General features: G+C 39.5%; 1 protein-coding gene across 1 annotated transcript in view; it reads right to left on the reverse strand.

Annotated features, from left to right (window-relative positions):
- Positions 1-19440, reverse strand: part of CCDC169 (coiled-coil domain containing 169) — a 28059-nt gene extending 8619 nt beyond the window's left edge. Inside the window, 4 exon segments of the mRNA XM_059466684.1 lie at positions 12600-12640; positions 12737-12847; positions 13294-13376; positions 19364-19440. Of these exon segments, the coding sequence (XP_059322667.1) occupies positions 12600-12640; positions 12737-12847; positions 13294-13376; positions 19364-19440 (312 nt within the window).
- Between the last annotated feature and the right edge of the window lie 3284 nt (positions 19441-22724).

Below are 22724 nucleotides of genomic sequence, written 5' to 3' on the forward strand. Positions count from 1 at the left end.
AATTCAGGAACACTGCATTACAATAAAGAGGAATTTGGGCAAACATACCAGGAGGCCTGTGTGGATGAACAAGCAGCTCCTGGACAAATTCAAACACACAAAGGAAGCCTAGAGAAAGCCTAGAGAGCCTTGAGGAAGCCTAGAAACGTAGACTGGTAGTCTGGGAGGAATACAGGGATTGTTTGAATAGTCAGGGATCAGTTTAGGAAAGCTACAGCCCTGACAGAATTAAACACAGCCAGCGATGTCTGATTTACTTGTTGCTTCTATAGATATGTTAGTGATAATAGAATGTCTAGGGAGAATGTGCATCCTTTCCAGAGAATGGCTTGAGAGCAGTCTTTAGAAGGAGGACTTGGGATGTTGGTAGATTAAAATCTTGGCATGATCTGGCAATGTGGCTTGCAGTCCAGAAAGCCAATAGTTTCCTGGTCTGTATCACAAGTGTGGTGAACAGGCTGAGGGAAGTGATTTCCCTCCTCTGCTCTGCTCTCTTGAGACCCCACCTGGAGTACTCCATCCAACTCTGGGGGTCCCAAGATAAGGATCTGGACTTCTTGTAGCAGAGAAGGACCAAAGAAGGACCACAAAAGTCACAGGGCTGGAGCACCTCTCCTCTGAAGACAGGCTGAGATATTTGGGGTTGTTCAGTCTGGACAAGAGAAGGCTCTAGGGAGACCTTACAGCACCTTCCAGTACCTGAAGAGGGCCTACAAGAGAGCCAGAGAGGGGCTTTTTACAAAGGTACGTAGTGACAGGACAAGGGGTAATGGCTTTAAACTGCAAGAGAACAAGTTTAGATGAGCTATTAGGATGACATTTTTTACTGTGAGGGTGATAAGGCACAGGTACAGGTGGTCTTCAGGGTTGAATGGGACTCTGAGGAAGACAATCTGGTGTAAGGTGTCCCTGTCCATGTCATGGGGGTTGGAATTAATAGATCTTTAAGGTCCCTTCCAACCGAAATCATTCCATTATTCTATTATTATTCAAGGTTGGTTTACACCTGTTTGTTCTTGTACTTAAATGTGGTTTAAATAACTGTTCTTCCTCCTCCCTGCAGTTTCTCCCCAGCATGTACATACTGAAAACATGAGCATCTTTTTTCCACATTCATTTTATGAGGATGATTAAGCTGAACTTGCAGAAATTATCTTTCACACACCAGGCTGTCCTTTCATCCTAGTAATCCCTTTGTACACCAGGCTGGAGCTCAACCTTCTTATGGCTAGAGAACAGAACTGGCCTACATTATGCAGTACTCCAAAAGCCATCTCATTGCCTTGAACAATCACTGATACTTCTTTACCTATATAAATTTTAGGATTGCATTTTCCTTTTGCACAGCTGCACAATAATGGCTCACAGTCAAGAAGGCATCAGCTAGAATACCTAGATGCTTCTCTGCAGTTGTATCTGTTCTCAACTCATAACATAATTTCTTTACTCTTTTCTAAAACCTTTGGTCTACACTGTTAAATTTTACTCACATTTTTAATAATCTAGTCTTCACTGTCTTTCTTTTTCTAAACCACATCCAGATCCTAATTATATTATATAATTGGTTTCAGGAGAGAGATATCACAATCTAATTCTACTGTGTGTATCAAGGTCATGCATTAAATATTAAGGTTCATCTTAAACCTGGTCCTGGAATACCTGTGCTTGTACTCTCCCAGCAGACTCCTTCACTAATCACTGCTATCATGTTCCATTTGCCAGCTCTTTACTCCTCTAACAAATCTATTCATTTTCATTTTCTCCAAATTACTCAGTCACTTCCCATGCGACATGATATCTTTATCAGAGGTCACAGTGAACAAGATTACTTATTTATTGTGACAACAAATATATTGTTTTATCACAGAATGTCAACAGGTTTTCCCACCATGAGCCCCTTTTAATAAATCCATATTTCAATTTCATTTTACAACAACTATTCCTCTCTTTATACTGAAAAATGAGCTTTTCTTCAGTGCACAAATTGTGCACGTTTATTAGAACCACTTGCTATCATATCAGTGATGTGACAAGCCAGTTCTTTCAGAATCCTGAGATATGGATTACCCATTTGCCTCATTTCAAGCATTTCAAGCATATACAGCTCTTTGAGTTTTCATTAGGATTTGGTTATTGTCATTTCTTCTTCCAAGTACTTGCTGACATTACCTATTTTTTCCTTTCCTGCATTTTATAGTTTCTGCCTTTATTTAAAACTTAGGCAATACATACATGTTTAATTTAAAGTGAATGAATTCATGATCACTTGATCTGACAAGTTTTTTGACTGGCTTTTCTGCAATGTTCTGGTAGATCTTAAAAATATAAATAGCATTGTGTCTCTTTCATCTATTATTTTCTGATAAAATGTGTTAATTATCCATTGAGTTTTGTGCCTCATCATTATTAGCACTTCTTTTTAGTCTTTATTTACAAGTCTAGCATACAATACAATTTCAGTCAGTAGTCTAATAATATTATATTAAAATTCATCCATCCAACTATTATATTTCTATATATATATTTGACTGGATGGATTCAGTCTGAGCTGAGGGTATCTACATTTGAGTGTGCAAATGTGAACTGAACTCCTACTAAGAGTCAGAGTGAAGACAATCAATGATGTGCAGTGATTCATTCAGCTAAGTAGCTAAAGAGCTCAGCTCAGTTCAGTTCCATTTGAATTGCTCTAGAGAGTCCAAGACATTCACGTGTGGCAGATATGACACATGGGTTACACAGGACACCTCCTCCTGGAGCATTAATGGGCTACTGTGCACTGAAACATCTTGAAAACTCTTTGCTTACACAACTATTCCACTGAAGATGCCAACTAACTAAATCTAGACACAAATCTCTTTACTTAGCTGACTATATTAATAAGACCTGTAGCTGCCTATAGTAGAAATTAAAAGACCTAGTGAAGAGGTAGACAGCTACATATGGAAAAGTAAAGTATTTTTTTATTAGCATAAAAGAAAAATATTTAAGAGATTCATATTGTTCAATGTACATTTCAATATTATTTCCCAGTACTATTGTGACTAAACTTTGTTTTCCAAACCATTCTCAAGATTAATTCATCCAAATATCTGACTAAGACAGAATCAACAACATTATTGTCAAAGTCTTTCACGTCTGCTACATACCACATCTATCTCTGTTTTGTTCTTTCCTGGCAAGTGTGTACCTTTAACACTTGTCATCCCTTCGTGGTTTTGCTATCAATGCTATTACATTCCTGGACAGTCAGGTTCTTCCATTTGTTTGCTCAGGTCCCCTGTGTAAAATAAGTACCTGGTTTGGATTTTTTTTTTTCTATTTCTAACACGAGCACCTCCTTAGTCAAAATAGATGAATCTTTTCCTTTCTATACTGATTACTTGACCATTCCCTTAATAATAATAATTTATTTCTTCTCACAATTTTAATGCTTTACTAGGCCTTTGTTTACCAGATTTTCCTCGTAAACACTGAAACAAGATAAGAATTCTCCAAATATTTTTCCATTCTTTTTTCCATATGAATTTATAACTTTTCCCTTTTTATCATGCTAGTCTCAGATGCAGAAGGCCAGTATCCACGTATGGTTTATTTCTCGGAGAGTTTATGAATGCTTGCTGCTGGTAAAAAAATTACATCTGCCTGTTTTAAGTCTCCAGTCTTTTCTAGCATCTGCAGATTATTGCAAGTTTTATTCTTTTACATAATTTTCTGCATAACATGTTACTTTTTGGTTCCAAATTTTTTTTTCATTTTAAAAATTCTGGGTTTCCTGAAGATTTCCCTAGGGAGAATTTCTATTACAATCAAGATTTTGCAGGAGCATGGCGAAAGGCACAGTACTTTTAAAACATTGCAAGAGAGAATAACCCCTCCCCATTGTTCAAAAGAAAAAAAAGAGATACAGAAGAGTTGTATCTTTGAGGAGTATTTTGCCCCTGATTCAACCATTATTAACTTTAATCTGTTACAACAGGCATACTGGAGACATGAAAAGAATTGAGGAGTAGTTGCAGGTTTTTTTCCTAATTAAAGCAGAAGTGCCTTGGATGCAGATAAAATCTTTGTCCAAATACAGAAGGCTCCTACAGTCAATTCAGGCAATGTTGGCCAATTCATGGAAAAAAAGTAAGCTGCAGATTAAAGAGAAGATTTGGCTTAATTCCACTAGGGTCATGTGCTATTTCATTTCAAACATCAGTGTCTCTACAGAATTAAACAAGACAGAGAAGATCTCAGCACAGTTGAACTAGGAAACTATTTTTTTTTCCTTCTTGACCTTAGTGCACATTAAAAATTATAACCACCTGAGAGAATATTTTGTACAAAATATTTTGTATCACCTACTGCATATTTTGTATCACCACAGTAAGCTCAAATACAGTAAATACAAAAGTTCATGCTCCTCTCCAGATTTGTTCTATGTAATTCCACAACACACTATTTATTTCTTTACTAGATTGTCCATCATTGTTATATAAGACAACAAGACTTGGTGTTGCAGCTGTTACTTACAACAGAGCAATTTGGTGTCTCCTCAGTGATGGTACTCATCTAATTTCTTTGAGTTCTTTCACGTACAAAGTAAACTACTTTTAGATCTTTTTTCATTAGTCCTTTCAGAAGCACTGTCTATTTTTTGCTGCCAATGCAGCTGGTCCACTGCAGATGCCTGGGCATTCATTCAGCTCTGGAGCAAGGATGTTATCCAAATGCAAGCAAACAAACTGTGCACTACACTGCTTTTGATGAGCAAGCAGACGGAAATAGGTTGATAATGTGACTAAGAGTACACAGTTACCTCATAAATTGTAATAAACCTACCTCATAAATTGTAATAAACCCACGATTACAAATCCCTTGTGAAATAAGAATGCTATAAAATATTCAAAATTTAGATTGGGAAGTGAAGCTCCAAATCAAAGTAGGACTGGAGTTGGAATTACACTTCAGGCAGAATTTAACATCTTAGTGCTAATAAAGCAGTCTATGCAATGTCTTACATTCTTCACATCTGCTTTTGTCAAATAACAGGGAGGCATCTGAGCTGTTGCTATTGTGACTGCCCATACGACCAAGCTGAATCGAGCTGCCTGGTTTGCTGCTGAAAGCCTTCACGGAGTACCAATACAAAGCTTTCCAGTTGTCATCCTTCTAACAGGGTACAACCTGGCAAGGATGTTCTACTCCTATTACCTGGAGAAGAAAGCCTCTTCTATCTTACAGCCTAAAATTTAACACAGAAATAAAGTAGTTTAGTTACATTTTAGCCCTCTGCTTCCCCAAGACTTGAATTCTCATATCTCATAGCCTGAGAATGCCCTTGCCACCGTCATACCTAACTAGTGCTGACACAATTTTTGAAGCCAGGCTGTCAATGAGTCAGAAATACAAATATTTGCATGGAAGTAGATAGAAAAAGTGAAAAAGGCTGAAAGGTCATGTCTATTTCTGAAGTAAAGGCAGGATTTCAGGCACACTTCTTGGATTTTTCTTACCAACTCCTATTGGTTTTCCATCTCTAATATGCAGTCTCTTTGAATCCCAATCTAGCTGCGTTTCTCACAGCTAATACCTATTAAATTTACTCAGCTATCTCAGCCTGAGAACTTCTATTCCTGCATCCATGAACCTTATTGAAGACACAGAGCTCAGTATGGCAGTACTGAAGTTCTTGTGGAAATCTCATGACACAGATGTTCCTACTCAACTAAAAGACCTCTCCAAGTCCCCAAACACTATAGAATGCAATTTCAAAACCAGACACTAAGAAACTTTAAAGGACAAAACTTCATAGAGGTTCTAGAGGTCTACTTTAGCCAGGACTGATTGTAAGTTATCTCCCACTCCCACTTTCAAGGCAGTAATTGGGGAACTAGCAGAGTCCTTGTTTATCTGCAGGTTTTAGCTGCTGTACATCAGCACAAATCAAGAGGTGAGAAACAATATCATATCAACTCAGCCAAATCATTAAGAGCTGGATTTGCCTTTCCTGAATTCTGTGGGAAGCATGCAGAAGGAAACCTCACCAGAACAGATTCCATTCTCTATGATCATGGTTGTAGAACCAGCTTAGTACTTCACACTGTAAAACTACACAAAAGTTCACAGATAACAGAACTTAAGGCATACAGTAACACCGACTTGTAGCAGAGTTCTTACATCATGAAAAAGACTGAAAACAAAAAAAGGACCAGTGATAGCTCAAGAGAGCCAGAAGGAGTTTCTAAACTATGCAGATATCCCCCAGAATGAAAAATTGTCCACAAAACTCCAGGATGAACCAGTATGGTAAGTTCAGGAAAAGCTTTTTAGAAGTAGTGTAACTGAATCCTGATCTTTTTTTAAAGATAGATTCATTACAGGTTCTTCTACTAAGCTTTGAACAGTGGGACATTGTATGCCTGAAAAGAAGACATAAGCTGACTTAAGATCTTTAGTTTTCAATATATCATCTATGTCAAACCACTCTGAGCAAGCTGGTAAAAAGCTAAAAGACACGCTGAGATTTTAAATGAATACTTCCTTTATATAGCAGAATTTTGTGGTGCTTAGCATGATTCACTCTCAGAGCAAAGACACATTCATCTTGTGTCCAGCAATGACCAAGTCCAGAGTTTTACAAAGGGAACACCAATTCTCCAGTTTCTTTTTACCCACCATTTTCTTTTCGCTTGACTGAAGTTACACATTTGGCTTAATATTGCAAGAAAATGAAATTATATGGAAAGATACTGCGAGTGAATTTTAAGGCCACCCACACAAGTTGCTCTCATTCCGGATTTTTCCTTGCCCTGCTCTCAGTGGCAACAGAGGTAACAATTTCTAACAATCATTTCACAACAGACAAGGTGAAAAATCCATTGCATCATCAAGCAGCTCAAACTTATTTTCATCAGAGCCCTGCTCAGGCGGACTAATAATCCTTATGGCAATTTGCTTCTTGTTTAATTTTTCTCCATGATTTAGAACAAAAGCAATATATCTGTCAGTTTTGCTTTAAAAAAAGCAACACAAGAAGCCTTTAACATATCATTTCAAACTCATTAGTAGCAAAACCAAATAATACATCTTTAGTTTTACTGAAATGGAACTGGATTTTAGATTGGTATCAATACGTTCACGAGTCATGCATCGCATAAAAAAATTATACCTTAAAATTATTTAGCCTAGCGTATTTCTCCATGCAACATGCACTTGGATCCTCTAAAAGCGTCAGCGCAGGCGGGGAAAGGCTCCCTGCGCTTGCCTAAATGCCAAGTGCCCCCTTGTGGTCAGCACCATCCTTAGATTCCAAACCAGACCCAGAGTGGAATTGCTTTAGTGTGCTGTACTAGTGCACAGGGGTGGATGCTCACTCGCTAAATCCTTATTTCAGTGGTCTCTGCACAATGCTCACAGGGGTTATGCGCTGACTTGGGAAGGGGAAGTTAAAACGGAGACCTCCAGCGCTGTGGTTCAGACTGACAGAGCAAGGAACTGAGGAATTCTTGAGAACGGACAAATAGGAATGTCACTTGACTCCAAGATTTTTCTCTGATTGTTTTCTTTGAAACACAAAGTGGATTCTGCCTCTGGGCACACCACAAAGTGATTTGAGTAAAACAATTTCCTGGTTTGAGCAAGGCCACCAGGAGGAACAATTAATGCCAACTTGACAAGGAAAAGAAAAAAGGTCTCTTGGAGGTATTTGAAGTATTTATTTGAAGGTCAAGTATTTATTTGAAAGGAGTAGGAAGGGGAAATCTGTGAGGAGGCAGGATAACAGCTTAGGGCAGTCAGACCAGAGACAGACCCTTCTCCAAAATACTTCCAAGTTTCATGAAAAGCTAGGATACTAGATTTCTTCTTTCCATAGAGCTACTCATGGATTAACCCAGGAAGAGCAGCAAGGTTCACTTAAGAGTCACTTGCTAGGAGAATTGTCAACATTTCCTATGACATTATAAGTGCTGATGTTCCCTATAGGCACTTATCAACACCTACTGAAATACAAAGTCTTCACTGCATGTTTTCACAAACCCAAGATTCCCTTCCTGTCATACTGCAATCACGTATGTCTCCAGAGTGACACTGCCACACATTCTGCTTATAGCTTAAAACTGACAGCAAAAACTCTGAGGTGGTTGTGTGAGGCTATCAGCTCTGTGGTCACAGTCTTTATAGAAAGGCAGCTTTGCATAGCCAGTATCTGGCCCTTAACGTCAGAATTTTCTCTTGTGTGGTGCTGGACATTCAGAAAAAATGGTGATTTATCCCAGAAGCCCTGGTTCCTGGGCTAATCTTAACTAGAGCGTTGCTAAGGCAATGCTATCAGGAGTGTGCTCTTCTGAACTGATTTCGCAGTGTGCTTTTCTGTATTTGCATACTAAAGCTGCTATCTAGGGATTCCTTCCTGCAGAAATGGTGAGAGACAAAGGAATAGTTTTCTTTCTGTTATATGAGAAATTATGCTTAGCAGAGAACATGTATTTTACCAAACCTCAGTTTATAAAAAAATGCAAACAAATGAAAGCAGCATGTTTAAAAGATACAAGTAAAATTCACATCTTGTTATACTTTAGAGAGAATGCATTCCTTCTGTAATTATTTCTGAAGAACTATATGACATTTGTATTTTTCACTGGGACATAAAGGAAATTACTGACTAAACAGTTTTCACTGTTGGAACTCCCTGTGCTTGTCACTTTTATTTTTAATCTGCCCTCAGTACACAAAAATTGTTTTCTATACCCTGGCAGTAAGAATTTCTGTGTTCAAGGTATTGGTTCTGCATTTATTGCTACATGGCATCTACATAATTTTTCTGAATCAAAAAAAGGATTATCTCATATCAGTATAAGGACTTCAGAATAATAACTGTATATATAAATGGTGTAGGGGTGTTTTTAATAGAAAGAAATTACCCTTCAGTTCAATTCTAATTCTAAAGCAAAAATAGTGCAAGCCATCTGCAACAATTACTGCAATTTTTCAACACAGAAAATCCTCTGTGCTTCCTTGTTCATCACTCCAGAATTTGCATTTGTATTCTTCTCTTTCATTCAGGTTTTTATAGATTGCTGACTGCCAGGTCCCTGATGACTAATATCTTTTTTTTTTATTTTGCCTGTAGTGCTTGATATTAAGAAAATATTTTACTCTACCTATATCTAAAGAGATCGAATTACTCTGCAGACATGTTTTTCTCCCTCTATTCACTATAGTAGGACCTTAAATAACTAGCTTGAGTGAGCTAAATCTCTTTAGCAGATCTGAGATAACTCCTCTGTTAAACACAGCTGAAATTGTTTAATAAAATAAGAACTGTTAAAAGTTCTTCGAATAACCCTAATTACAATTTTAAATTTCTTGGGAAGACAGGTTATAAGTACTTGAAAATAATATTTAATTTTCTAAATATGTTGCTCAAAACAAAATCTACTGAAAATCTACTGTCTACTGTTGCCACATTGTAGGAATTGTATCACCTTGCTGAAAGAACCACTTTTCAGTCTTTCCATAGAGCTTCACACAATCACAGAATCAACTTTTTTGGGATCTTCAAGTCCAAACATGAACACCGCACTGCCAAGTCTACCACTAATCCATGTTGCCAAGCATCACAATACTTGTCTTTTAAATACCTGCAGGGATGGTGACTCAACTACTTCCCTGAGCAACCTATTCCAGTGCTTGACAAGCCTTTCAGTGAAGAAATCTTTCCTATGCAATACACTTAGGAAGTATATTTTCATATAGGAATATATTTCCTATTCATATGCAACTGCAAGTTGAAAGCTGACTATCACAGTGTACTTTTGATTTTACAGACACAAGCACCATGCTTTATATACCCACTCTCAGCATTTTTACTTTGAACAAATGTATATTGATGACTGGCTGAAAACTGTTTTTCTACCACTCACATCTGCTCTTTATTTTCACCCGTGAAGAAGCTAAATATTCTTCCCTAATCTACTGAACAACCCTCAAAACCCCAAAAGAACTTCAACAAACCTAAATGCTTGAACACCACAAAAAATGTGGTAGAAGATAAAACCAATGTTTTATCTTCTAAAATATATATATATATAAAGCAAAGCAGCTCTTCATTCTCCAACAGTATCTGTAAATAAACACTTACTTTTCTAATGGCTTCAGTTTAAAAAAACTAAAACCAAAACAAAAAACAGAAAAGCCCACATAATACCTTAATATTTTTCTGTTCTTTCCATCTCCCAAAATCAAAACAAGAAAAGAAATGAAACATTTCATTAAATCCTTAAAGCACTTCCCTTTCTGATTAGCAAACAGGAAGATTTATTAACTCTAAGGTGGAAAAATTAAGTAAGGATTTGAAACTGCATGGTCTAGTACATGGGCTCCAGACTTTACCAGGCTTCACTGAGCCTAGGACTCCTCAAGCTCTTCCAGACTCCTTCTGGCAGTATGAACCTTTCAGTTGGGCTGGCATTCTTCCCTTTATGGGAACAGTAATCAAACCTCTGTGAGCCGTGGCTCATTGGTGAGCAGGCAATGCAGTGCATAGCAGGGATTAGAAATGTACTGGCTTGGTGGGAAAGGAGATTATCCCTTGGGTAATGCCTCCTGGAGTGCCTGGCAAGGTGTAATTGGATTGGTTAGGAGAGTACTGGCAATTGGACAGAAATAAATACTTGTGATACTATAACTATGCACGCCAGTCTGTGCTTTACAGGCTGACAGGAATAATATCATCCAAAGCAGACTGCTGTAAATTTTCTAGATTAGTGTTCTGTCTTCGAGACTTTTCTTTAAACATAATCCCAGCTCTATTATCAGATGAATTTAGTGAAACAGGAAAGTGGGATGGGGAAGATTCTGTTCTCTTTTTAATTGGCTGCTAAAGAAAAAAAAAATCTTGCCTACCTAAAAAGCACCATGGTCTTTAGGACAACACTAAAACTGGAAAAAATGCTGACTGTTTGAAAGCCTTGGATCAGATCAGAAAAAGCAGTTAATTGTTCACATCCCGTTTACAGCAGATAATTATCCTTCCCACTAACAGAGCATGCAGCCTCCTCTAGGCTCACTAAACTCCCAACAGTCTTCAGATTCTGAAGTACCAAAAAAGTCTAATGGTGACACTTTTGCAAATACAAGCAACAGGAATAAAAATCACAACAGCCCTGCTTCATAATGTTCATTATCACAATCTATTACAAGGCATTATCACATCTTTATCTACCTTCTCTATTTCTAAAACTGGGTAAAAAGCAGAAAAGTTGTCAAATATTTCAGCAGATGACAGGCTAAGGCAAAAGCACTTCTGAATCTGCAATTATTTTTTTACTTCATTTACTACCTTAGAAAACAAAATTACCATAATATTGGCTGGGTTTTTTCCTTGTCATTTTATCCTCAAGATTGCAGAAAAAATATTTTATGCTATGTTGAAATAAAGGGCATGAAGTATGAGTGCATTAAGGAATAAAATTTAAAAAATGAAAACAGATACTTCCTTCCGTGATGCAAAAATTTACTGTAAAATGAGAACTTTTCCTGTGACTATATCACGCAAAATGTTACTCCAAATATTCACTTAGGTTATCACAGTTAATACAAAACTGGGATTATTGACTGATACAACAGAAGATTGTGTTGCCATGCAGAGAAGCCTCAAGAAGCTGCAGAAACAGGCAGAGAGTTCTGTGGAGTTTAAATGCAGTCCTGCCCCTGGGGGAGAAATAATCCTCGGCACCAGTATATGCTGGAGCAGACTGGCTGGGAAGCAGCCTGGGAGACGATGTCTTTGGGGTCCTGGTGAGCAAGGCGACCCCAAGAAATCAATGCACTCTTGCTGCAAGGGTGGCCTGTGGCTGCCTGGGCTGCATTAGGAAGATGCTGCCAGCAGGTCAAGGGAGGCAATCCGATCCTTACCCTTAACACTCATGAGATTTAGTGGCAGTGCTGGGTTCAGTTCTTGACTCTTCAGTACAAGAATGATATGGACTTCTCGGAGTCCAACACGGGGCTATGAAGATGATTAAGAGACCAGAGCACCTGACAGATGAGGAAAGGCTGAGAGATCTGCAACTGTTCAGCCTGGGGGACAAGAAGGCCCAGTGTTTCTTATCAATGTGTAAAAATTTGTGATGGGAAGGAATGAAGAAGAAACAACCAGGCTCTTCTCAACAGTGCCCAGTGATAGGACAAGACTGAAACAACTGGAACTCCATTTGGTCACAACTGAAGATATCTTTTACTGTTAGAGTGGTCAAAGGCTAAATGATTCCATGCAGTTTAATGTTTTCCCATTTATTCATAGACCTAGTTCAGCTATTCCATCTCGCAAGCTGTACTGCAGATTGAATTATAAAACCTTCACTCAGGGATAAATTTCACTACATAACTCTTCCCAACATTCACGTTTTACATACTTCCCACATAAGAATTTTACTCAATATTTTATAAACAATTGCATATATGAAACAATAAAAACATAAGCAGAACTGATTGTTTTTTCTTCTAGACCAGACTGCTGCTACTTTTTGTCATGAAAAAACAAAGACTATATGAGTTTTCCAACTAGACTGTGATTTGTTGTTAAGCCAGCTAAATGTCACAGTACTTACCACAGGCATTTTATCAAAGGTGCGAACAAGGGACAGTTTATCTACAAATAAGCAGAAAATTGTGACCTGTTGATATAATTTCAACATCTCTAATAATCACTAATTCTACTGAAAAAGTTACGAATATCCCTTTCTACCTGCTGGATTTCCACGAATAAGCTCCACCTTATCTCGAAGAATATTAATTTGCCTTTCCAGCTGCTTGTTCCATTCTACTTGTGTCTCATATCTGGTTTTCCATTCATTATCTTAAAGAACAAATACAGAATTATTGTATTTCCAGATTGGTTCATGTCATTTTAAGCAAAAGCATTTTTAAATCTGTTCCTTTTAACTAACTGGAGACTAAGAAAGTCTTCACTTAGTAATCCTCATAATAAGCATCTTTGCATATAAAAGAGCTTGGAAATATAAATCAAGGGAAATTTTCACTAGGCTTACTGTGGTCAGAATATTAACCAACTCTGTGAATTTATATTATTCATAGCTTCATTAATAATTAAAAAAAAAAAAAGCTAGCATGGCCAGACATAGTATTTCTTAATTTCACATCTGAAGCACCACAGTTATAATAGTAACGTCTGAAAAGCAAAAATTTAAATCTCTAAATAAAAATCTGAGCCCTTGTAGATTCTTCCTATAATAATTATTTGTGTTTCCTAATCAATTAGAAAGACTGTTGTAATTCACTTACCTTCATTTTCAGTACTGTTAAGACTTTTTTCCAGTTCTGTTACAGTGTTTCTCAGTTCAAATATTGAGCTTTCAAGCATCTGCCTGTGGTATTAAAAGAAGTCAATAAATTGCTACACAAGCCAATAAACACCTCTTGTACTAGTCCTATTACTGAAATCAGAAAAAAATCAGATCAAATATATTTTCAGAAGATTGATTCAGAAGATTCAAATCTTTTGGTCATTTCTATGTTACATTATCTTGTCCATTCTTAAATGTATTGAAAAATGGTTACGATGGTGGTTATTACAGTGCCTTTAAAACAATGAAGCATTTCTACTTTGCAAATAAAACTACTTCCAGAAAAACCCAAGACTGACATTTCCTAAAATATAGTAATTTTCTTGCCATCTATCAGAATTAAAAAAAATGTAGAGGGGACACTGACTCTAGATTTTCATCTAAAAGAAGATGCCCAATGAGTATTTTTTTTAAAACAAGAATATGCCTGAGAGATGTGCTATTTGAAATTCTGTATTAGTTCTTCATTTTGACTTACTGCTCAATGATTAATAGTCATTTCCTAAATTGCACCCATATTAAATTCAATCAAAACAAATTATGTTTTATGACTATCAGAAAAGAAAGTGAGTAATTAAAGTGAGTGTTAAAAAAAATACAGGACCTCAAGCCACCATTTCTTAGGAAAATATATTTTTGTCCATCTTGTATACTGGTCAGCCAGAAAGCTGAAAGGTATGATGAAAACCAGGCTCTTTCTGCCTTGGAAGGTAGCCTTCTGCCTCAGAAGCAGAAGGTAGCAGGGGACTTTGACAAGAGCACAACCCAGCTGGCATGCTTCAGACAAGGTGCTGGGCGACTCTCATCCTTCAGAGTGGCCAGATGGTAGTTCAGTGTCTTACAAGGAACCCTATGATCTTGATCAAATCAAGAGGACATTACTGATAATTTATTGACCATATTCATGCTAAAAGCCTGGGGGATGTCTATGGAGAAATGCTCCTGCCTGTGAGGTCTCAGGATGTCAGACCACACCAGGACAGGTGCAAGCAAAAAACACAATGCACAAAAGCGCAGAGGCAGTTTGTGGTTTTGGCCTTTTAAAGCCAGGTTTGGAAGGCCAACATTTCAAAAAAACAGTCAGTGGTTCTGGAGTACCTCAATTTTTCAGTGCCCAAATTAAGATATTCCAAAAGAACTGAGAACACAAACTCTACAAAGAAGGCCCTTTGGGAAATGCTTTACAATGCCAATATGATGACTGATGTCTTTGAAAACTTAGCCTAATTCATTAAATGAGAGAAAATTATTAGGCTGTAGTATTTGGGGGGGGGGGGTGTTTAAAGGAGAGCTTCCATTGTCAACACAGATATTAATTTTCTGAACATGTCCACAAGAAACACTCTTCAATAAATAATTATCTAATCTCTGAGAAATCAAATCTCTGAGGACAGAGATTGATTACTGAGAAATTGTATCACCTCTTGCACTCCTTGTGCTCACATTCGGTTGGTTTTGCACTCCTTGTGCTCACAATCACTTCTTTTTCATAGCTTGAAACAACAGATTTCAACTGCAAGCTGCAGAAGCAAACCAACTGCTCATAGGGAGTTTAATAGGTAAGCTTGGAATAAGGAGGGCTGAAGAGCTGAAATTGCAAAGAAATATAAAGAAGAGTAATTTAAGGTAAGCCAAGTTTGTTTTCAGTGAAAGAGACACACTGGAGAACAGCAGGACAGACATTTTGAATGGCAGGGGGGAGGTGGCGCTTCCAAGCCCTCCTTGCTCCATTGCACTTTTTGTCTTTACCAACATTAAATTAACACAGGGGGCACATTGGCAAAAAATAGCTGGTAACTTGCTAGAGACAAAAAGGATAAGGTGAAACCCAGCCAAAGATAGCCTTGAAGCATGACTCAAAAAGCTTTAGATGTAGGAAAACCAAAGGAAATCTGATTGCTGCTGCCTGTTTTCTCCCACTCCAAATAAAAGAGGCAGATGGCTAGGAAGAAGAAAGACAAAATCTTACTACATTGCTGCTATCATTTCAACACAAATAGATAAGGTTTCTGCAAAGCAGATTTCTATCAACTTCTCAGAGCTTGGAAAAGAGGAAATTATGATGACAGTGAGTGCTAAAATGGGAGTTTTTAAAAGGAAATAACTCTGAAAATTAGAAACAGTCAAAGCTGTAACCAGACCTGAGCTGCATCAAAATGAAATTGTTTTCATTTTCAAAGAAATCTCAACTAAGTGCTCAGGTGCAGAGGGAAAACACAGGAAGAATAAACTCTTTAAATCCAGTGTTTCCAGTTTTCAATTTCTGTTACCATTCCAAGACTAGATAAAACATTTCTTTCATTAGATTTTATTATTCTTTCTGCGCCATTAATAAAACTAGAAGCCAGATTCCAATTATATTTTGTTCTGATGAGTATATGTACGAAAATGGTAGATTATCAGGTGTCACACTGTAATTTCTAAACTGACAGAAAGTCTTTTTTCCATGTGGCAACAGAAACCAGTTTTTTAAAAAAATATAATTGTTATTCAACATTTAGTAGTCCAGTAGCACCCAGAATGCATCCAGGGTGAAACCACTCTGTTTTAGGCAATGTATATTCAGTAAAATGCAATCCCTGCCCAGAGAGAGAAGGGATGTAGAAATAAATAACTTGGAGAGGCTTGGTAAGTATTGCTGGGGTTTAATGTTAATTTTGCATTTTTGGAGTTATTTCTAATTGTGATAGGAAGTGAAGGTCATGCCACGTATCTGTTAGCATGAATTTAATGCAACTGTGTATAGCTGGCTACCTGCCCAGAGACTTGGTCTTTGCCTAGAGGGACTGCATTGCCCTTTTTACCTGCAACCCCACATAGACATAAATAGTCTATTCAAGGCCTATAAATCTTATCCATGTCAATGGACAATTTACAGTCATCACAGAAGAAAGCCTGTAAATCCTGAAACCTCACATTTAAGTTATCATGAGAACCTAACCACATCCTTGCATACTAAGCATAACAAAAAAAGCTCTTATGAAGAAAATGAGAAAAAAATATGCAGTTCAGATAAGAAGGCTCTGATTGAAACTACAAAAGAAAAGAAAATGCTAAATTGCTTTTTAAGGCTGTCTACAGGTGCTATTTTACTTGACAATGGCAGCCACTTAGGATGAAAACCATTTTCCTGCACGTTTTGCTACCCAGGTCTGGATATCTGGAACATGTATCAGGCAAAAGGCTGCCTGGAGCGATTTTCTATAGTCAAGAGAAAAACTCAGGAGAAAAGTCAGGAGAAGCTCAGGGCAAGTCATCAGCTCTAGGGCATCCGTTCTATAACATAGCAGATCTTTACTGAGTCCTGTGGAAGATAAAATTCACAGATGCCTTCAGAATCTACGAACAGAGCAGAAACAATATTGCACAGTGCAGGGGCACCACATGGAAGAGCACACACAGTACTGAAAGCTCAGACTCCTGACACTTGCAGTCAGCAGTGTGCTGGGAAAATGCTGCAGCTTTCCTGGCAAGGAAAGCCACAGGAAATGAAATCTCACAAGCTGAAGTAAAATACAATTCCATCAACATTACTAAGTAGCTGACATGCATAAATATATGTCTTTAAAACCTCTCTGTCTAGTAAGAAGTGCACTGCAGTATTATATGCCTTCTCTCTCTCTCTCCCAGAAACATTTGCCATTACATTTCCCAATCAAAACGTGCACTGAGTCTTGATCACAACAACACAGAGTCAGATTTGAGCTGACTTTCATTACAGTCAGAAAAAATTTTGAAAGATTTCACAGTACTACATCCACAATCATTGAGAATCAGTAGGTACATTAGGAAGAGACCCCTTATGGACATGGATGATTCAACTTACTCTGTGAAGTAGAAATCTCTTCTTCATGACTGCTAAATGAGAGTGGTAGGTGGGCTGTTAGCAAACTGCCTAATTGGCACAACAATCAGATATGCCAGTAAAAAGAAGACAAGGGTGAAATGGCAGTGAAGGAATGCAGACATCTATCTGCAAGCCACTCATCCTCAGCTTACTTTCTGCCCAAGGGAGAGAAACTGGCACCTCCTAGGGTGTGAGTCATCTCATGCTAGAACAGCAGGGCTAAGTAGGTCAGATGAATCACACCTTCAAAAAGCTTTTCTGTATTCATTGACTACACATGCCACTGGTTTAGATGGAGATGTCTAACAAGCCTGGTCACTGGCAATTAAGCTGAATAAATAGCTCCTGGGAAACAGACAATAATAATACTGTCAATTTGCACACAATGACTTTCACTTGGACCTGAAAGTCTTTTACTGCCATCACCATAAAGGTTTTTATTAAACATATATTTTGCTTTTATCCATAAGTAAGTCACCACAACTCAACTTTTTACCTGATCATCATTAATAGCATGTGTCAGGTAAAAGAACTGGTGCATGCAGAGGATAACTGATCTACCTACCCTGAGACACAACTAAGTCAAGAGATTTATTAAAGGTCATTTGCTTACACATTGGTGCAAGCATGTCCAAACTACTTTTTGTGCCATTTTGAATACATAAAGTGCCATTTTGAATCTAGTACTGGGTTTTCCTTTTCCATTTATGAATGAACATTTTATAAAGTCCACAACTGCAGGACTAGTTTGAAGAGGTCTTCAGCTCAGACACTGAAACAAACATTGTTCAGATGAAAAATCAGAATGAATAGAATGCTTGAAAATGGTATGTAAATGTAAATATCAAGGGTCTGAATTAAGGCAGCACAGGAGCTTCTGACATTTCCTGTTTCCATTTATTAACACTCAAAAGGCAATCATGTTGTTCAACACGGGGAAAAATGTGTAGCTTCCTAAGCAAACTGGGGAAAAACCAATCCCACCAGGCATGAGCATCAACAATTATCACAGCACTGAAACAACTGCTGCTTTAGCAAGGGGACTGACTGCTAAAACGAACACTTCTTCATCCCGGAAAACTACATGCAGAAATGCCATACCTTAGAGGTCTCAGAGATATTTACTGACCCTACAGACAGGTGAAAACCAGCTTTCCACTTTTACTCAACGTTGTAGAAAGAAGTGTCCAAAAAGGCACCTCATTCTCCATTTTATTTGTCTTCCCCCAGCAAGGCATGCACCCATGTAAAAGTCTTCTCTGTTTTTCCCCCAAAGTGGCTTCCCAGCCCAGTGTTCTGTGCTTGCCTTGGACACATATAATTCACTCCACAGTAGGTGATATGGGACTATGTTTCAGATTTGTGATGAAAACTGTGTTTACAGGACAGTGATGTTTTGGTTACCTTCAAGCATTGTTTACACTGGGTCAAGGCCTTTTCTGCTCCTCATCCCATGAGTGAGAGGGCTGGAGGTGCACAAGGAGTTGGCAAGGGACATGGCTGGGACAGCTGATCCCACTGACCAAAACAACATCCCAAACTAAATCATGTCACAGTCAGAAATAAAAACTAAGGTCTTGGGACTTGGTGAAGCTGCTTTGCCTCAGGAAAGGTGCTGGTGGTGAACACCTGGAGGTTTTTGCATCAATTACTTTTCTTGGGTTTGCTTCCTTTTTGGTGTTGTTGTTACTTTTTAGTTATTAAACTGTCTTTGTCTCAACCCACAAATTATCTCTCTTTCACCATTCCTTCCTTCTCTCCCCCATCCCACCCTCCGGGAAGAGAAGGAGCAAGCGGCTGTGTGGTGCTGAGCTGCCTGCTGCGGTTAACCACGGCAGCCGGCCCTATCTTCCTTTTCGTCTGACATGCTTTATCCCGCTTCTCCGGGCTCCCCGTGCTACTCGCATCCTTCCCGGCGCCCAGCAGAGCCAGCGGCGCTCCCCGCGCAGCCGAGCCGCGCTAAGGGGCTCTGGCCACACCGTGGGCCCAGCCCGCTCCCCTCACCGCGGAGGCAGCCGCCATTTTGCCGCAGGGAGGCGGCGGGAGCGCCCCGCGGGCGGTGTTGCGGGGCTGCTCCTGGAGCCGCCGCCGAGCGCGGCCTTGCCGCTGTGCCCGGCCTCGCCGCCATGCCCGGCCTCGCCGCGTCCCCTGCCGGACTCACTGCTTCCGCCTCTCCCGCCCCAGCTCCAGCGCCAAGCGCTCCGGCTCTGCCGGCCGCCGGCCGCCGCCTTCCCCCATTGCCGCCGGCGCCCGTCCCCCCGCATCCCCGCGTGGCCGCGTTGCGCGGGGTGACGGCTGCGAGAGGCCGGCGGAGCCCGAGGGAGCGGCGCGCTGAGGCCACCCCAGCCCCGGCTCGGGCACTTTTTACTCCTCACTCCCCGCGGCTCTCCCGCTGCCCAGAAAAAGCCGAGAGGGGAGACGGGGTCGGGCGCTACTGCCGGCACCTGCCCCGTCCCGTCCGCCCGCCTTTGCAGCAGCGCTCGCCCGCCGCTGCTGTGACGGCCCGCGTTGGACGTTCTGCCCTGTCCTCGGTCTAGCGAAATGCCCAGCATGGGGCTCGGCAGCACCAGAAACGGATGAGGGAAATAGGATACAGCTTTGGCCTAGTTAAGAGTTTTGACTGTGTAGGTTGAACTGTGTGCTGAGCTTTTCATGACCTAGGGAAACACACGTGTGCAGATTTTTAAAAATATTTCTTCTGGATGGGAAGTAGGACGATTTTAAGTAGACGCTGTGACCCACATGTGAAGGCAGGCACAGTGCGGTGGAACCTGGCCTATGGCGTGACCAGCCCATCTTTTAGCACACTTGATAATTGCGATCTGTGCTATTTCCAAATTAGTGTGTAAGACCCTGAGACAGGAGAGTCCAGAATAATCAGCCTTAATCATCATCACTGATCAAATCAATGGTGTTAGCCAATCTGTATTGGAAAATAATTATCTTACATGGTCTTGATGATTAAAAATGTTTGATGTTGCATTTTTCAAACAAGGAATTTCAGATCAGTTCATGGGTTTTTCAAGGTAGATCTTTATGGGGTGTGTTAAACAGATTATTGCTCTAAGAGTGGTATCACTCTGTCAGGTTCTTCCTGTCACCTTCTCTGGCTGCTTCAGTGCCAGCTTTTGACATTTGTGTGACTCTACAGGGAGCCAATACAGCTCCTGAAACATTGAGAACTTACATAAGGGAAAATGTTTAATGTTCTCAGTTTCTGCTGGTTGGTGATCTGAAGTGCCTTACCAGCTGCACAGGAAAGCACGAGACTTGATGCAAGGGACAGCGTGAAACTAGGAGTAATTGGTGCACTCATAGATCAACTCACCGTTTCACAAGACTTAATGCTCACTAAAGGAACTATCTGTTCACTTTCCCAGGAAGGGGGTGAACTTTAATTTTCCTTTACTGATATATTATGAGAAAGGGTATGTTTTTCTCAGTTCAAGGAATTCTGTTGCATGAGTAGCAAGCCAAATGCCATAGCCCTACCACTTGCTGGGTAACAGAGCCACTGATTTAAAAGTTTAAAACATAGGTTATGTATTATCATTACTTTAACATAGCATAAACCAGTCCTGAAATGTTGTGAATTGTAATCCTAAAGTGGTAGTGTGTCACATTGGAATTACCCAATCTAATGCCTCGCCTATACTGTAACAGCAGGGCACTAATGCAGCAGGACCTAATGAATGGGAGTACAATGGTAGGATGGAGAGTGGGAAGACTGATTCTAAGAAGAAAAAGTAATTTTAATTTCACTTGTCTGATATATGAGACTCCTCCTCTTGAGCAGGAGATGATTTTTGAGTCTCAAGTTATAACTGATGCTATCAGCTAATCAGTGAATTACCATCTTTGGTGTGGGTTGAATTCAAAATTTTCTGATATATTTAATCAAGAAACAAATTTAGAAGAGTGCTGCACTGTAACTGCATTTAAATTTAGCTGCTCATTTAGCTTTCATGTATTACTGAATGCTACCTTTTTAAGATTCATATTGAAAACCCATTTCATAGCAAACCAGTAATTTAAGTAATGACTTGGACCTAGGTTAGCATTCATAACTCACCAACTGTACTAAATATTAACAGCAAAGGTTTTAATCAGTAGCCATTTTTCTTGTTACAAGTTTTTGTGAACAACTGCTTCAAGATTAATGTAACCAGCCTGATTAATTGTTCTCAATGAGTGGGCACATTCAGAAAGCTCAGGAAGAGGCCTGGAATCAGAAGTCTGAGAACAGAGAGCACAGGGGAAGTGAGGGCTGTATCCCCACCCACAGCGTACTCTTTCTGCCCCAGGAGACTTTAATGGGACCTCCTCTCCAGGATACTTTCAGGTCCCACCCTCAGCCAGGGATTACTAGGTGTCTTAACCAGGTAAACTCTCAGGAACCCGGTCACTGTGCACATAAGGATGAGCCCAGACCACACTGGCTGGGTTGGCACAGCACTGCAGGTCTAATGGGGTGCTTCGCCTGATGGTTTGGGAACTGAAGTGAGAGAAAAGCGTCTGGTGGACTGAGGTCTTGTGTGTGTGTTCCAGGGTGACTTTATAATGCTGAATTGTATCCCCATCCATCTGTTTAGCCTAGAAACAAGTTCTGCACCTTTAAGACTGGTTCCGAGTGATGGGGGGGGAGAGAAGAAGCGTGGAGCTTGTTTTTAGGGACTGCATTTGCTCCCCCACATCTTTTTCCTTGACTGTATTATCTGCAGCATGGACAGATGGCAGGAGAGAGCTTTCCTTTGGATTTTAGTTAGTTTTTAGCTAGTTGAGGCAGAGGAGTTCCCTGGACTGTGGTTTTTCTTTTTGAAGTTTGAACGTGCTCTGGACTGAAGAGCACTGGGAGCTTGCCCCTGTGGCCCACTGGTCTGGGCCTGGACCGCAGCATTCCCTGCGCTAGAGACGGATAATAAACTGAGTGAGCCAAGCTACAGCCCACAAAGGGGACTTTTTGAGTTTGTCATCTCTTCGGAGCGGCAAGAGGTTTTATTATTTAATATTGTCCCCTTTTTGTGCTGGTGAATGCTTTGCCTGTTCAATAAACAGGTTTTTTCCACTTTTCTCCAAGGAAACCTTTTCCCGAACCAGCTGGAGGAAGGGCTGCTCAAACTGCTTTTTAGAGGAACCCCTTTGTAGGTTTTCTCCCAAATTTGCCCTAAACCAGGACAGTGTGTAAAACTTCAAACCATCAATATTTTTAAGAATCACAGCAGTAACATAATGACACTTGCAACACTAAAGAATTTTCCTCCATTTCTTTATTCCAAATAAATTGGTTAAAATTAGGTATATGGATACTGCTAAAGGCATTATCATTGTTTTAAGGCTTTTAATGGGTTGAGTTCAAAAATTTTAGTAAGAACAGCTAGAAAACTTAGTCACAACACAATGTGTTCTGAAAACAGAATTTTATATTTAAATAAGTATTTATGATATGTAAAGGCATTAAACACCTAGAATTACTTAAAAGCAAGGTAAACCGGTTGCTGAAGGCATAAATTGATTTTTACAAA

The sequence above is a fragment of the Ammospiza nelsoni genome, chromosome 2, assembly GCF_027579445.1.
Source record: "Ammospiza nelsoni isolate bAmmNel1 chromosome 2, bAmmNel1.pri, whole genome shotgun sequence".
Classification (NCBI taxonomy): domain Eukaryota; kingdom Metazoa; phylum Chordata; class Aves; order Passeriformes; family Passerellidae; genus Ammospiza; species Ammospiza nelsoni.